General features: G+C 42.7%; 1 protein-coding gene across 1 annotated transcript; it reads right to left on the reverse strand.

The window, feature by feature from the left end:
- Positions 1-12: 12 nt before the first annotated feature.
- Positions 13-12,071, reverse strand: STC1 (stanniocalcin 1). The gene is made up of 4 exons (XM_006140674.2): positions 11,913-12,071; positions 9,770-9,909; positions 8,916-9,127; positions 13-1,783 (listed from the first exon to the last, which is right to left on the reverse strand). Exons 1-4 carry the CDS (start codon positions 12,028-12,030, stop codon positions 1,513-1,515), a joined length of 741 nt encoding a protein of 246 aa, XP_006140736.1. The 5' UTR covers positions 12,031-12,071; the 3' UTR covers positions 13-1,512.
- Positions 12,072-15,524: the final 3,453 nt, after the last annotated feature.

The raw sequence follows: 15,524 nt of genomic DNA on the forward strand, positions 1-15,524 counted from the left end.
TTTTTTTTTTTGTTTTTTTTTTTTTTTTTTTTTTTTTTTTTTTCTTTTTTTTTTTTTTTTTTAAAGATCCTACAGAGATGGTCCAGCTGCCAGGACTACTTTGGCAGGCAGCGTGCTACAGGACAAAAATGTAAGAGGATTCTATTAAGGCTGGACAGCCCAGGGTTATTTATACTCCCTCAGCCCCAAGGCCCCCGGACTAAAGACCCAAAGGCTTATTGACTCATTCCTGATTGATTTTTATGGAAAGTCTTCTACCTCTTCATCAGTTGCCAGGGTACCAGGCACTGATAAAAGTGGCGAGTCAAGAACTGCCACTTCCCGAGGCATGGTGGGCCTTATCACACTGTTAGTGTCCAAGCCCAAAGAGATGCTATTTTTGCTTCCTGCAATTCCCAGGTGGATGTGACCGAGCTATTTCAGGACAGGTCTAAGTCAAGAGTAGCCTTTGGGTTGAGGTGGGCTGGGAGATTAACATCTTACCTGGGGTCCTTCAGATAAACCTGTTGGTTTTGCTATCTCATACAGGCCCATCTTAAGTTTTGATGTTGAGTTAAAACTACTTCTACCCCCTTAGTTATAAAAAAGGCCACAAGGAGCATTTATGTGGATTTCTGGAAGTGAGATAGTTATTCCATTCCCAGGAAAAGAAAAATAAAGCTAAGTTACAAAACTAAATCTATATGCAATAAAGTTATTATATACTGCTTTGTTTAAGCAGAGTCCTCTGGAATTTATGTACAGTACATTAGTTTTCAGCTATTTATATTCCACAGTTAGACCTTAAGATTCTCTGGTTTTAAGACAATTGTTAAAGATACTTTTAAAGCTCTGAGCAGTTACAGTACATAAAGATGTTAGCTTTTTGTTTTTCATTAGATGCAAGAAGATGCAGGCTCAAAGTCTGGTTGGACAGCCAGGCTTGAGCAATTTGGTAAATGTGTTGGAAAGGAAATTAGACATTGGAGGATCAAGACCATAAGACACTAGCTCATTAGAGATCAAGAATTCAAACATGACATTCATATTCGTCCATGGCCAGCACAGATTCATAACACGAATTCTATTTAACATCTTTATGAGCATTTTAAGACATGCATTTAAATAAAGTTGTTTCTTATCAGCTAACTCTACTGGGACAACCATTCTAAAGGGCTCCGCATCTTCCAATTACAATGGCTGGGGGAATTACATGAACTTTTTTGTGTGTTTGAGGTTAGTTTGAGGGGAGCTGGGAGAAGGCATGGTGGGAGAAGGTGATAGAAGAGGGTACTTTCTCCTGAGGAGAGGCAGAATGATCACACATGTTCTGTTTGTGGAAATGCTGCCATTGCAGAATGTTGGGATATTGATTACAGAAGCCTAGTTTCATGCAATTTTCTTTAAGGGGAATAGAAAATAGGAACTACTTTAAAAAAAAAAAATCAAACCAGGCACAGTACACTCAAAGTTGGTGTGTCAACACCCCTAAAATGATACTAGTTTGGTGAGGCTGTGAACACCTCTCCCTGGTTATGCACTCTCTTGGGAGGTGCGTTTGATGTGGGAGTGGGAGGGAGAGTCCTCCTCACCTTGGAGGTTCCTGAGGAGGACTTTCAGCTTCTGGGGCTCATTGGTGCGCCTTCTGTTGAAGTCACCTCTAGGGTGGGCACAGTGGTCTGTCTGCAGGATGTGGAAGAGGCTGGCCATGTTGGGCCCAATTTTCTCCATCAGGCTGTCTCTGATTGTTTGAACTGTGTCGTCATCACATTCCAGCAGCATTTCAATAAGTTTGTTGTAGTATCTGCATTAGGAAAGAGAGCAGGTGTGATGGTTATTCACTGACCTCCCAGGCTTTTATCTGGGCTCCGGTCAACACCAATCCCGAAAAGACCAGACCATGCAAATAGTTTATCAGCTGAAGTGGCTTTTGCTTTCTAACCATATGCAATATCCTTTTAGTTTGAGTGCATATGTTCCCTGGATTTACCACACAATGCAAGACAGGTATGTCTTCATGTTTAGCATGTGGGAGCTTTAAATTATACTTCAAATAATAGACTGTAATGTCTGAGATTTTTAGAAACATAGAACCATGGAGCTAGGTAGGACCAGAGATATCATTTATTGATTACTTCAATGCTCTCATTTTGTAGAGAAGAAACCAAGACGGGAGAGCTGAAGTGACTTGCCCAAGGCTGTACAATAGGTTAGTGATAGAAGTGGGACTTAGTCAAATATGATGAGTTGAGCCCAACACCTAATGAACAGTTACAGTCATAGTATATAAATTTATAGTATTTTGAAGTCTGTTTATAATTGTTCTTTCTTTCCTTTCTTTTTTTTTTTTTGGTGATGTGGATATGAGTGAAATTTCTGACTAAACTTCTAAGGCCCTGACTTCTTTGCCCCATGCACTTTTCTATGAAATATAATTTTCCTATTTTATACTCAGGAAGCCTTGAAAAAGACTGCTGACTGACTCTATGTCAAGCTCCATCCAGAGGCTTGTTGTAGTCAGAAGGCCAAACTCCAGGCAATGAGGACTTTAAATAGAATGGTGGTCCTTTGAGTGGGTTTATGGTTCTGTAAGTCCATGAAATCTTCTCTCATGATTCCAGCTTTTACTAGCCTTTATTTTTTAAAAGTTAGTTGATTTATTTCTTCCATAAGCAAGAGAGACAGAGAGAGAGAGAGGCACCCTGAACAGGATTTTAATGTTACAATGCATCCTTTACTTTGGCCAACCCCAGAGTATGGGCACAGTTATACCCAGCATATTCAGGGAGGTCTCTGGATGCAAACCTAGGACCTTCCCATGTGGGTCAGCCTTGCAGAGAATTGTATTATTGCATTATCTGGCTTCCTACTAGCCTCTCCTTAGACATCTTTTGCATGTTTGGATACTGTCACACAGGCTACATTTGACGGTGTCATGATGGTTTTGTTTCCCTGACTGGACTTTATATTTATCGAAGGTAGGATTTATGTCTATATTCTTTGTATCCCTTATGGTCTAGTGCCTTGATGCTATATGGTCTTCTCATTGTATATTTGTAGACTTATTTTGTGACCACCAAGGAAATGGAGTTTAAAAAATAATAGCATTCTTTCCAATAAGTCTTGATCTTTCAGGAGAAAAATTATCTGTAGGTCTATTAAATTTTATATATATAAAAAAAAAAGCCAAAACAAAACAAAAAACCCTTGTGTTTTATATAAATTACCTTTCTCTTTGGGGCAAGTTCTTTATATATCCCAAACAATGAAGCTGAACATTATGGTTCAGAAAGGATTAAACTGTCTACAACTTATAGCATATAAATAACTTGTCCTGTTCCTTGGGAAGATAGTTCAGGAATTTTCCAATGCGGATTGGGATGCATCTGCTCCATTTTGAAGTGACAACTGTCAAAATCCATTAGCTCTGTATTCACTAATAAGCAACTCTCCCGAAGACAGTGACCTGCAGTATTTATATGGAAAGATCCTTTTCTCAGTGGAGCCCAAGGATCTCTGGGACCACAGAATCTTCCATGAATAGAAATCTGTTTATTTTAAACTCATCTCACAGAGCACAGGATCAAACATCTTTCTAGAATAACTTAACCTCCTAGCGAGGTCCTTTCAAAGATCTGCAATAAACAGAGTGGAACGTAGTAATGAAGCTAAGCTAACCCTTCCGTGAGTGAGCAGAATGAAAGATCTGGGGATGGAAGAACAGTGTGGTGTTTGGGGTCACTGACACAGTACTGACTGTACTCATCCCTCTAGGGAGAATTATATACAGCTGTGGCAAAAAAAAAAAAAAAAAATCTTTTGCACAGAGCAACATTGCCCAGTGCTTGAAAATGATAAAGTACATAAGTCAAAGTAGATCTCACTTTGATGAAGAAATGGGGAAAAAGTGGTGTTTGGGGTCACTGACACAGTACTGACTGTACTCATCCCTCTAGGGAGAATTATATACAGCTGTGGCAAAAAAAAAAAAAAAAATCTTTTGGCACAGAGCAACATTGCCCAGTGCTTGAAAATGATAAAGTACATAAGTCAAAGTAGATCTCACTTTGATGAAGAAATGGGGAAAAAGCCAGTTTTGAAAAAAACTGGGAATCAGTAAGTTTATATCAGCAACTTCAGACATCTACCAATACCCTTGCAGATCTCCAGGTGTCTTCCAACTTTCAGGCTATGATAGGACCTGGAACCCTGGATTACTGCACCTATTTCTGAGGGTGAGTAAAATTCTAGAGGACAAGTTTCCTGGTCCTTCACCCCTTTCATAAAGACTATAACCTTAACTCTTCCTCTTCTAGAAAGAACTGTGTTTGATGAGTCCCTAAGAAGGGGAAATATGAAGTTACATTAGAAAGAAATAGAAAGAGGGACCAGCAGTTGGCGTAATGGCTATGTCGATGGACTCCCATGTAGTCAACTGTGGTTTGAGTCCTGGACCTGGTGGCTTAAACTCATGCCGGGCATGTGTGCATGTGTGCCCAAGATCCCGAGAGGAGATCGGAGGAGAAGGAATTGCAGAGTGGCCATCCCCCTTGGGGGGTGATTTCTTGCTTTCTGTCTCTCTATCTTTCTGGCGAGCACATGTGCCCTATAGTGAAAAAACCTCTCCAAAGGAAAAAAAAAAAAAGAATGGAAAGTTTTTTATTGAATTAAAAAATTGAATACACCTGAGCTTCTGTAGTTATCCTTGCTTCCTTGCTGCAGCTTTCAGACTATACATCTCCGCTTTATCAAGATGCCTACTCTTTTCCTCTGAGGGCCCCTACCTTTACTGTTACTTTCTCTGCTAGCCCAGATGTGGTACTTGATCTCAGTATTTCTTGGTAATGACCCCTGCCAGCCTGGTTGCTCTTAGTGACCCCCTACTCCACTGTACTCTCACTGCATTTCTCATGAGCTTCGTTGGCTCAACAAGGATAGGCTAAGAGAGCTCCTTAGATACAAAAAATGACTCTAGTCCCATTAGAAGCTCCTCAAAGGATGGAAACCTTTTCAGGCTGCCTTGAAGTTAGCATAGCTCATCAAGTAACAGGTTAACCCAGTATCTACTCCCTATTAAGGGCTAGAATATGGCATTTACTTCTGGGACTGTGCTGGTCAATCAGATAGATCTTTCATAATTTACTAAGTGAGACAGATTATTTAGAAAGTTGTGCCTCCAGTTAAAGTATACTTAGTATTTGTCACATATTTTTTGAGTACTCTCTTATTACTATAGCTATTAGTAAGCTCTGTCTTCTCTTTTAGGAGAGAATGCACACAGCTTTAATTGCTGACCACCATGGTGCACATATATTCAATTGTGTTTGGTACTCTATTTTTGGAGTGTAGATAGTTCCTGCAGGTTTTGCTGGCTGCCATTTTTTGAAGTAGAAATCAAATAACTTGGCCCAAGGCCATCTGAATTCTAGGCTCAACTCTTATTATGTACAAGCTATGTGACCTTCAAAAGGTCACTCTTCTCTCTGAGCCTCCATTCTTTAATTAGTAAAATGAGGCAATTAGTCTGGAGAACCTTTCCAGTCATCTTCAGCTATGGCATTCAATGTTGCTAGTAACTTAAGACATGTTTTTCTGTCAATATAACAAAACATAGTGCAAGTCTACCTAAGGCCTCTCCTTTGCAGAAGGAGGAGTTAGGACTATTTAAGAAGATTCTTTTATCTTTATGATGGGGAAAGGGGATGTGTTTCAAAGACTTGGTGGGCTACATGTCCTGATCACCCAGCTTGGAAGGACCTTTCTGGGCAGGTTTCTTGCTTCCCACTCTGAAAATTCTAACTTTTTTTTTTTTCTTGGTAAAGAATAAGATCAGATATTCTCCATAGCTACTGTTTCAGCCATGCTTACCCAAATACACTCATACTGCCTAGGAACGTTTTGTGTGAGAGTTTATAAATAGTCTTTTGTTTCCCTTGATCAATATTATTCTTCTGTTTCCTGTTCCCTATCCATGCCCTAGAGAGTTGGAAGCTTTGTCAGTTTTCCCACTCTGAACTCGGATTGGCCTAATTGGTTCCCAAGCTTTGTACTACCCGGCTGCCTGATCAATTTGCCTGCTTCCCTTTTGGTTGAAGGTGTCATTTGCAAATTTAGCTGGGAACACTCTAGCTCCTTTTTCTCTCCTAGGTGCATTTCTGTCATGGGAAACTCCCTTGTTCTAGCTCCGGGTCCAGTCACAGGTTTTTGGGTTCTCCCAGCCCCAAATCTCATGCTAGATAAGTCACAGGAAGGTGGAATGAACCTGTAACTACTTCCTTTCGTAATTCTGTGCCAATTGGCATTTGTCTGTGGTGGGACAGAGGCTGGGAAAGCAGGATGTTTCAGGAGGGTGAGGAGCTTACATAAAGCAAATCAAGCTCAGCATGGAATCGGAAATCTCTCTGGTCCTGACTAGGAATAATATCAGCCAGTTGAAGTGAAATATTTGGAGAAAGGTAAGAGTTACATGGGAGGTTGTGGTTTTCAAGGGATGACCATCCCTCTCTCCAACACCTTCTTCCCCCCACCTCTTGCCACCTCCTCAACCTTTCCTAATAAGTATGAGTCCCCTACGATGAAAGAGAGAAAAAAGACTACTTTCTCTGTGACCATTTTTCTAAAGGTGTTGAAAATAAGACACCTTTAAAAGAAATGATAGCCCACTTAAAAATGTACTAGTCTCTTCTTAGATAAGTTGTGATCTTCAGTCTCACAATTATATTACCCTTTTATAACCCCCCCCTTCATAATGCAAGATACCATTTCAGGTGAAATAGGGAGATTAGTATTACATGAAAATCAGTTGTGTGCCATATTATAGATTATAATTTGTCGCAGGATCCTTAAGAATCTGAACCTATAATGGCTTTGCTAACTTGGCTGTGGTAACATGCACTGCTAAGATGCTGTGCTCTGCAGGCTGGAACCACATGGGAGGCCCAGGTTCCATCTCTGGTCCAACCTAAAAGCCAGGTATAGTGGGAATGTGTGTGTCATCCCACTGACCTGGGGAAGCTGAGCTAGGAGGATTATGAACTTGAGGCTGGCCTGTGCAATATAACAAAACTCTTATTTTTGTTTGTTTGTTTGTTTGTTTTCAAGGGACCAGCAGATGGCGTAGTGGTTATGTCGTTAGACTCCCACATGGCTGACTGTGGTTCAAGTCCTGAACCTGGCAGCTTGAAACTACAGCCAGGCATGTCTGGGTGTGTGCCCAAAATCTGGAGAGGAGAGTGGAGTAGAAGGGATTGCAATGTGGCCATCCCCCCGGGGGGGGGGTAATTTCTTGCTTCCTGTCTCTCTGGCAACCATATGCACCCTATAACAGAAATCTCTCTCTCTCAAAAAAAAAAAAAAAAAGAAAAGAAAAAGGAAGTGGACATGGTGGCATATGCTACAGAACCAGCTGGAGGCTGATATAGGAGGATAGCAGCAGTAAGAGGCCATCTTAACAAAAATGGCTTTGCTAACACGTGCCTCCCTCCCGACTATCACACGTGCTTTGTTTTTAGTCTCTGATTGATGACGAATTCGCTTCTTTTCCATATGGTCAATGGAATAACCAACAATTATCTGGATTTCTCCTTCCCTAGCCCCTTCTCTACAGTGAAACAAGAATCTTCCTTGGAGAATTAAAAACCCAACATTGATATAAGAGGGCAGGCCATTTAAGAGACATGATAGGTTTGGCTTTCCTGTTCTCAGAAAATCAGTCAGAATCCCATGATAGTCATTCCTGAAGACTGGATAAATGACTTTCATAAATTAACTTGGAGTTCTAAAGGACCCTAGCTGGTAGGTAAGAATAAATCAGAATTTCTCTCAAGTTTTCATATGAAGGATCATAACCATTGTCACAGGAGGGGCCACCTTGCAGGTATTCTACTTACATAGGTGTACATGACTCAATCATTCAGAAGCCCTAGAAGGATTTAACTATTACCAGTATCTGAAGAAGGATGGTGGCACCTGGCTGGGACATACATCAGATAAGCCTGTGATAATTCTCGGGGATAGGACTAACGAGCCTAGGATGATATTTGTGAGTAGGTGCCCATGTGGCTGAAGAGTTAAAGGATCGTAGACCTTCAGGACTGGCAGCCATGTGTTAAACTGAGGGGCATCACTGCAGGATGCAAGCCCTCTCATGTATTAGGAATTCACTCCTGGCTGGGAGAGACCGAGCTAGGGTCATAGAAAGGCCTGATGCTCAGATATTCCTAGCTCAGTGGCTTTGGGTCATATTAGATACTAAGATGAGAATGTGATCTGGATAGTCATCAGAACATGATTCCAGGAAATCTTGGACTAGAGGAACGGGATAACCTAAGACCTGGATGAAACATGGGAATGGCTCAGTTTAGCCATTTCACTTTTAACCAGGAAAATTTGAGTCCAAAGGAAGTGTCATGGCTTGTTCTGGGCTACCCAGTGAAGTACTGGACTGGGTGTAAGACTCGCTTGAAATACATGCAGACTTGAAAGTCTGCATTATGACATTTGAGCAGAGGTTTTTGGTTTTTTTTTTTTTTTTTTTTGGTTGGTTGGTTTTTTTTAAATCATGGCCAATTATAATGCTGCACAATCATGGTTTAGCCAAATCTGTTGTCTCAAAAGCTTGTTTGCAGAAATTTCACCATTCCCTTTGGGCTTAGGGCAAGAAACAGATAATGAAAATGCACCCGGAGATGCTGCAGATGAAGCTTTTCTGTTAGCTGCATGGAAAGACTTTTCCTGTAACAGTCGGGGGGGGGGATGTAAGCTGCTTAGACTGTCACAGGCAATCACAAACATATTTTTCCTGCAAAAGCTGGGAAGACTGCAAGCTAAAATAAGAGCATGACTGTGGCAATTTAACTCTCCTTCCCATTCTGGCTCTGCCAGTCAGCTCCCCTACCCCCTCCCTCAACTGAGGAAATAGTGGCCTCAGTTCATACCTGTTGGAGAATTGATGGGGCAGCTGGACAACCTCTGTGATGGCATCGATGTTTTGCTGGACAATACTACACATGTTCAACTTCTTGTAGCAATCTTGCTGCACGTCAGCAATCATCCTCTGGAAAGTGGAGCACCTCCGGATGGTATGGAAGACCTTGGCGCTGACCCCGTTGGCGATGCATTTTAAGCTCTCTTTGACAAATCCTTTTCCCTACCAAGGAGAGAGGATGGGGGGGAAAGTTTTAGCATAAACCTGACAAAAGAGGATGGGACCTTAAGGGGACCTGCCCTGGCACCATGCATATCATGGCCATCTGCCTATCCTTGCTGTGAGAAGACTGTATTCTGTGATCACGAATTTTTAAAAGGATGCTCCCTACTCCCTTAGACTTGACAATTGAGCCCCACAGAAATGCAATGATATGAAAGACACACAGAGTCATAATTAACTACCCTGCAGATTGCAAATAAGCTTCCTAGTCTTGAGATTGAGACTTTGAGAATTCAAACTGCAATCTAATATGCTAAGTCATATGGCGAGGAGAACTTCTTTGTTAGAACATTTTAATTTCCTCTGGAAGAGGAAAAGCTTTTCTGCTCTTCACCCCTCCCCTTATAAGACAGCTACTGTCAGCTCCTTACAATCATGCCTTGGCTGGATTGGGAGTGTCTTGTACAGGACCCGTTTCCTGGCTAAAAGTGTGTGTGTGCACACACGTGTTGAGATGGGAATTTAGAACACAGAGGGTGGGAAACAGGGCTGGCTCCCAACAAGACTGGTTCCTAAGAACAATAGTCTAGCACACCATTAAATACAAGCAGGCGGGAGGAGCAGGGGTCAAGGTCTTGTTACCTGAGTGTCAAATTTAGCAGCGCTGTACAAGAAGGATTTACAGATGTCGTACATCCCATTTGTGTCACAGGAGGAGTTTTCCAGGCATGCAAAAGCCCCACAGCCAACCTGCAGAGCACTGTTGAGGCAGCGAACCACTTCTGAAAGAGACAAACCCATCCAATCTGGGTCAGAGAGTGAGGGCAGCTGGGGGCGATTAAGTGGGTGCAGAGGCATAGGTTTATCCTAGAGGTCTGTGATGGGAGCCAATGGGTAGACCCATTCGAAGAGGGACAGGGTGGGAGGGGTGGAGAAGGGAGGAACGGACAGGCCCCTTTAGCTTGTAAGGGCCAGAGCACATGGAGGAGAAGCTGTTCTCTCTGTGAGAACAGTCTCTCAGTGTCACTGTTCCATGCAATTCTGGAAGCTGGAGATGGAGGGTTGGAGTCCACAGAAGGCACTGCGCCTTTATGCAGCTCAGAGAATCAGAGGTTACCGCTCTGTGCTTGAAAGCATGTGAAGGCAGAAGGCGGTGGCAAGGTGGTCAGGTTTTGGAGGTGGCAAGGCCAGGGAATCTATCTGGCACCTCAGCAATGCCGTACAGAGTGATAACCATGGCATTTTAGGCTGAATGGCAGAGAAGAATTTGCCAGGACTCTACTTGCAGACCCTTTTGATTTGGAGCTTTTAACTTCCCGACATACTGGAGTCTGAACTGTTTGCGTTTCACCACACCCCCCACCCCCCACTATAGGACAGTGCTTAGAGGTATGTATAATCTCTCTCGTATTAAAATTTTTTTTTTTTCTTAAGAGAAACACAGGTGTGGAATAACAAGGCCAAGGCACCCCTTGTGCAAGACTGGAAGAAAACCACAAAGAACTTGCATGAGGCTTTCTACATTCTGGATAAGATCTCCCATAAAAGTAATTTCTCTCCCACAGAAGGGGGGTGTTCTGGCAGGCGGCTCAGCAAGAAATGATCTGCAGCCTTCATACCATAGGATCGTCCTCGGAGATCAAAAGCATGGTTCAGTTAGGCTTACCCACCCCCTCCCACCACCCGCAGCCTCTGGGATGTTACAAGTCATTTCCCTAATTATATATTTCCACGGGTTCAAATTATAACTTTGCTTTAAGCAGTTTTAATATGCATTAGGGCTGCTATTGTTTTAGGCAAGCTCGAATTGTGAATCACTGCATCTCTATAGCAACTAAGTACAAAAGGAAGTGAAGCCCAAGCCCTCCTCTCTCAGGGACCTGTGTTCTTCTGAGGGGAGCATCTTCACCAGCATTTTGACACCTGCGAGCCCATCTTTGCTGACAGTTGAGGGAGAGAGGGCAGTAATGGCAGAGAGGCAGCGGGGTAGGAGAAGTCAGGAGGCAGAGGTGTCACTGTGGGCTTCCTAATGACTCTGTTCCTTCAGAGGCCAAGATAATGCACAATTAACTGCTTCAAGAGTCAGGACAAAGTGAGACAGCTCTTTGGGGGATAAACCGGCCCCTTGGAGAAACAGCTGTTCTGTTTCACAAATCCTCTTTTGCAAGGGGGCTCTCTGGCCTGTGGCTGCATGGGCGATTGAATGGGAGCCCCGGAGAGCTGGGAGGGAGACAAGAACAGTGTCAAGAGTGGGATGTGTAGGGTTTTCTCTGAATCAGCCCTGGATTTGTCAGGCTTGAGGATTATGGTTCCAAAAAATCAGCCTGAAGAGAGAGCTTTCCTGTGTGTTCTCTGACGAGGCAGGGAAGTCAAGTTATAGGTCTTTAAGGGAGATGGAAGAAGAATAGCATTTGAGAGCCATGTCTGACCCTAAGACCAGCCTTGGGAAAGTATAGAGAGCACTTTCAAGCATGCCAACATTCAAGCCTCTCCCCCGCCCCCTCCCCCCCGAAGAGGGTACGTGCCAGATTTCAGGCAATCAGGCTAGGCTTATGCAATGAAATACCCTCAGCAGAGCGCCCAGCTTCTTCGTTAGTTGCATGCAATTTATTAAACAAAGGAACTCCACTTCCTAAGGCGATTGGATTACACTGGCAGTTTATTGCCATTAGGCATGAAACACATTTATTATCAAGATCAGCCGTCACAGACACAGTTGCAAAAGCGAGAGGCAAATGAGGACAGCTCTTTGGGGGCATAAACCGGTCCTGGGTTTGCCACTTACCTGAGTTCTGAGCCGACACCCGGGATTTCCTGGGGTTCACAGAGTCATTCTGCTCCGCCTCATGGGTTGCAGAAGCACTGATCACCAGCACCAGAAGCACTGCTGAGTTTTGGAGCATTCTCTGAGAAGTTTCCGCTAAGTTGTTGGTTTTTTTTTTTTTTTTTTTCCTCCTGTATATACACAGTAAATTTGAAATGCCAATTAGACATACAAGTGGAAATTTCAAGTAGGAAGATAAATATCCCACCTGGAGCCCAGGGAGAGGTTTTGACTTACACCATGGTGGCTAAAAGAACAGCTGTAGAATTAGACTCCCCAGCCTCCAATCCAGGCTGTTACACCTACAGGGTGAGGTGGCATTTCAGAGACCTACTAATTATGAAACACGAGAAACAGAAATGTCCCAATTACAACTGGTGGCTCACTGTACAATTTTATTTTCTTGTAAAGTTCAGAGGAAAAAAAGTAATAATCTATAAAAACTCCATAAATGCATTCTTATTAAAAACCTCTTTCTTAGGAAAGAATTGCCCTACCAAACCCTAATACTGTAATAATAAAAGATATTTGATTATCATTATATTTGATATAATATTTGATATTTGATTTACATTGATGTCACTGTTGTACCATGTCAACTTGAAATTGACCTTCATAGACTGCCACTGAACCACACCCAGTATAAACATTACCATACTATTTAAAGCTGCCGCCGCCGCTGCTGCTGCAGTTTCTGCTTCTTGCACCTCTGGCTTTTGCAAACTGGGGGCCCAAGAGCTGCACCCAGGGATTTTAAAGCCGTTCTTATCGGTCCTCAGGATCAGGGACCAATCAGGTCCCTTAGCTGGTTTGGCTAGCCAATAGGAGGGCACACTCATTCAGCTGGGGCTTTTTGACTTCTTAGAAATATTTTCCAGTAAATTAAAAGTACCTGCTGCCAATGTTACATATGTGTGTGCGTGCGCAGAGATGTATGAAAAAGCAGTTTTCACAGAATTACAGGGTAACTTTGTATTGATCAAACAAAGGGAAAATGATATGAAAATCTCTCCAGGTGCTTTAAAAAAATCTACCCATTTTAAAAAAATGAACTACTTGAGAGAAATGGGTTGCATGGGTAGGGTAGGGAGATGTGATCTCTTTGGATTAGAATTTAGCCTAATTACAGCAGTGATACTCTTAATTTTAACTATTCTCTGTTGTAATCTGCGTATGTAGTATCTTCTTGTCTTCTTTGTATGTACACATTCATGAGTCTATGTTGCATTTTTGTTGCATGTGGGTGACCTGATTTCTCACTCACATGTAAGAGCCCTTGAGAAAGGAATGCATGTGAGTGAAAGAGCCTTGAGGGCTTAAGATATGACAGCTCTGAGCTGAGGCCCCGGTTCAGATTAGCTCTAGGGCTCTGGCCAAGTCCTTGTCCCTTACTCTACCTCTTTTTCAAAGCAGGAAGGACAAAGTGGGACTCTGGCATTCCTTACAGCTCTAAGCCGATGTGATTCTTCAGTACCAAAAATGAATCTTGACTTTGTCTCTTCAGGCACCAGCAGAATTGCACACTCCAGGAGTATTCATTACCATAGGTACACACTTACACACCTACACACACCACACTCAAGAGGGGCACATTGCGAATGCCTGAAAATTAATAAACTGTGTATTCAAGTCCGGGAACTTCATAATCACATTGAAACAATAAGCTGGCCAAAGCAAGACAAAACCTGCTGGGTAAACCAGTTCATTTATTTGGGGGTGGGAAGGAAAAGAGGGAGGGCTGGGAAAAAGAAGCAGAGAAAGACCAGAATGTGTCAGAGAGAAGAATGATAAACTCTAGACTTAATGGGAACATTATAGTGGAATCACAAATCATGCCTGGTAGAGAAGCTTATAGTTTCTTTTTTATTTTACATTTTTTTTTTACTTTTACTTTTTTTTTTGTTTGTTTTGGAGAGGTCTTTGCCATAGGGTGCGTGCGCTCACCAGAAAGAGAGAGACACAGAGACAGAAAGCGAGAAATCACCCCCCCCAGAGGGGATGGCCATGCTGCAATCCCTTCTCCTCCATTCTACTCTCGGGATCTTGGGCACGCACGCACATGCACCCCGCGTGAGTTTTAAGCCACCGGGTCCAGGATGCAAACTGCGGTCGACTACATGGGTGTCCGGGGACATAGCCATTACGCTAACTGCTGGTCCCGAGAAGCTTATAGTTTCTTATAAGTGATCTGTAGGCAACACTGAGGTTTGTCCCTAACTTCTGGAGGAGGTTAATGATCCATGAGAGGACTTCTCAGGGTAGGAAGGGGGTCATTAAGAGCTGGGCTGGGGTGAAGGAATTAAGCAATAAAATGTTTTGGGAGGTAAATGAGAAAGAGCTATCAATGATTTGTACAGACTTGGGCAGGATAATCTTGCAAAGATATAGGGTCAGGGGCTTCAACTTAAATCCTAAAACCTTCAAACACAAGTTGAAGGACTGCCAAATGTATGAACTCTAAATCTCACCAATATATGTCGGGGGAGTGGAATTGCTGGGTAAATATCCCCCACTTCTTACACAAAAGGATTGTCTGGAAAGCATGAACATTTCCTAGAATAATAGGTAGAAGGAATAAGGGATACAGAAATTATCTAAAAGAAAGGAAGGCAGGGGCCAGAAGGTGGTGTAATTGTTAAGGTGCTTGACTCTCACATGGGCGACTGCAGTTCGAGTCCTGGACCTGGTGGCTTAAAACTCATACCAGGCATATGTTGTACATGCCACAAATCCCAAGAGGACAAGGGATTGCAGTGTAGCCATGCTCCAGGGGGGCTGATTTCTCACTTTCTGTCTCTTTGGCTAGTGCACATGTATTATAGCAAAAAATCTCTCTACAAAAAAAAATGTAGCCATGCTCCAGGGGGGCTGATTTCTCACTTTCTGTCTCTCTGGCTAGTGCACATGTGTTATAGCAAAAAATCTCTCTACAAAAAAAAAAAAAAATAGGAAGGTGGGGGGACCAGAAGATAGCATAATGATTACGTTGCTGGACTCATGTAGTCGCTGACTGAGGTTCGAGTCCCAGATCTGGTGGCTTAAACTCATGCCGGATGCATGTGTGCGCATGTCTAAGATCATGAGAGGAAAATGGAGAAGGGATTGAGGCATGGCCATCCCCCCAGGGGGCGATTTCTCATTTTCTGTCTCTCTGTCTCTCTCTCTCTGGCAAGTGCACTCGTAAAAACCTCTTAAAAAAAACAAGAAGGTAATGGTCAGATTTCCATTGCCTAATAAAATACATTTTATATTAACTGAAAATATTCACATTTCTTGAGTACCTTCTGGGCTTAATGCTAGGGGATGTGTAGGGGAGAGTAAAAGAAGCACTCTAGAAGACTCTATATTGATATTGCTTTCTTTGACATGCTTGTAGTCAAGTAGGGAAGATGGTTAACCTTATTATTTCCTCAGGGTTTAAGATATCAGGCCCTGGTATGGTAAGATACAGGCACAATCAACATTGGCTAGAAGTGTAGGGATGGCTTCTTGGAAAGATCTGCAAGGAATGATTAGTGGGGAAAAGATGTGAACCACTGTTATTACTTTTTAAGAATTTAGGAAAAAGTTATG

Source organism: Tupaia chinensis, unplaced genomic scaffold (assembly GCF_000334495.1).
Source record: "Tupaia chinensis unplaced genomic scaffold, TupChi_1.0 Scaffold000039_1, whole genome shotgun sequence".
NCBI classification, from domain to species: domain Eukaryota; kingdom Metazoa; phylum Chordata; class Mammalia; order Scandentia; family Tupaiidae; genus Tupaia; species Tupaia belangeri.

Coding starts and splice junctions, on each gene's coding strand:
- STC1 (XM_006140674.2), bottom strand. CDS start 12,030: ATGCTCCAAAACTCAGCAGTGCTTCTGGTGCTGGTGATCAGTGCTTCT. Junction 9,910..11,912: donor GGTGTCGGCTCAGAACTCAG/GTAAGTGGCAAA, acceptor TGTCTCTTTCAG/AAGTGGTTCGCTGCCTCAAC. Junction 9,128..9,769: donor CTGCTAAATTTGACACTCAG/GTAACAAGACCT, acceptor TCTCCTTGGTAG/GGAAAAGGATTTGTCAAAGA.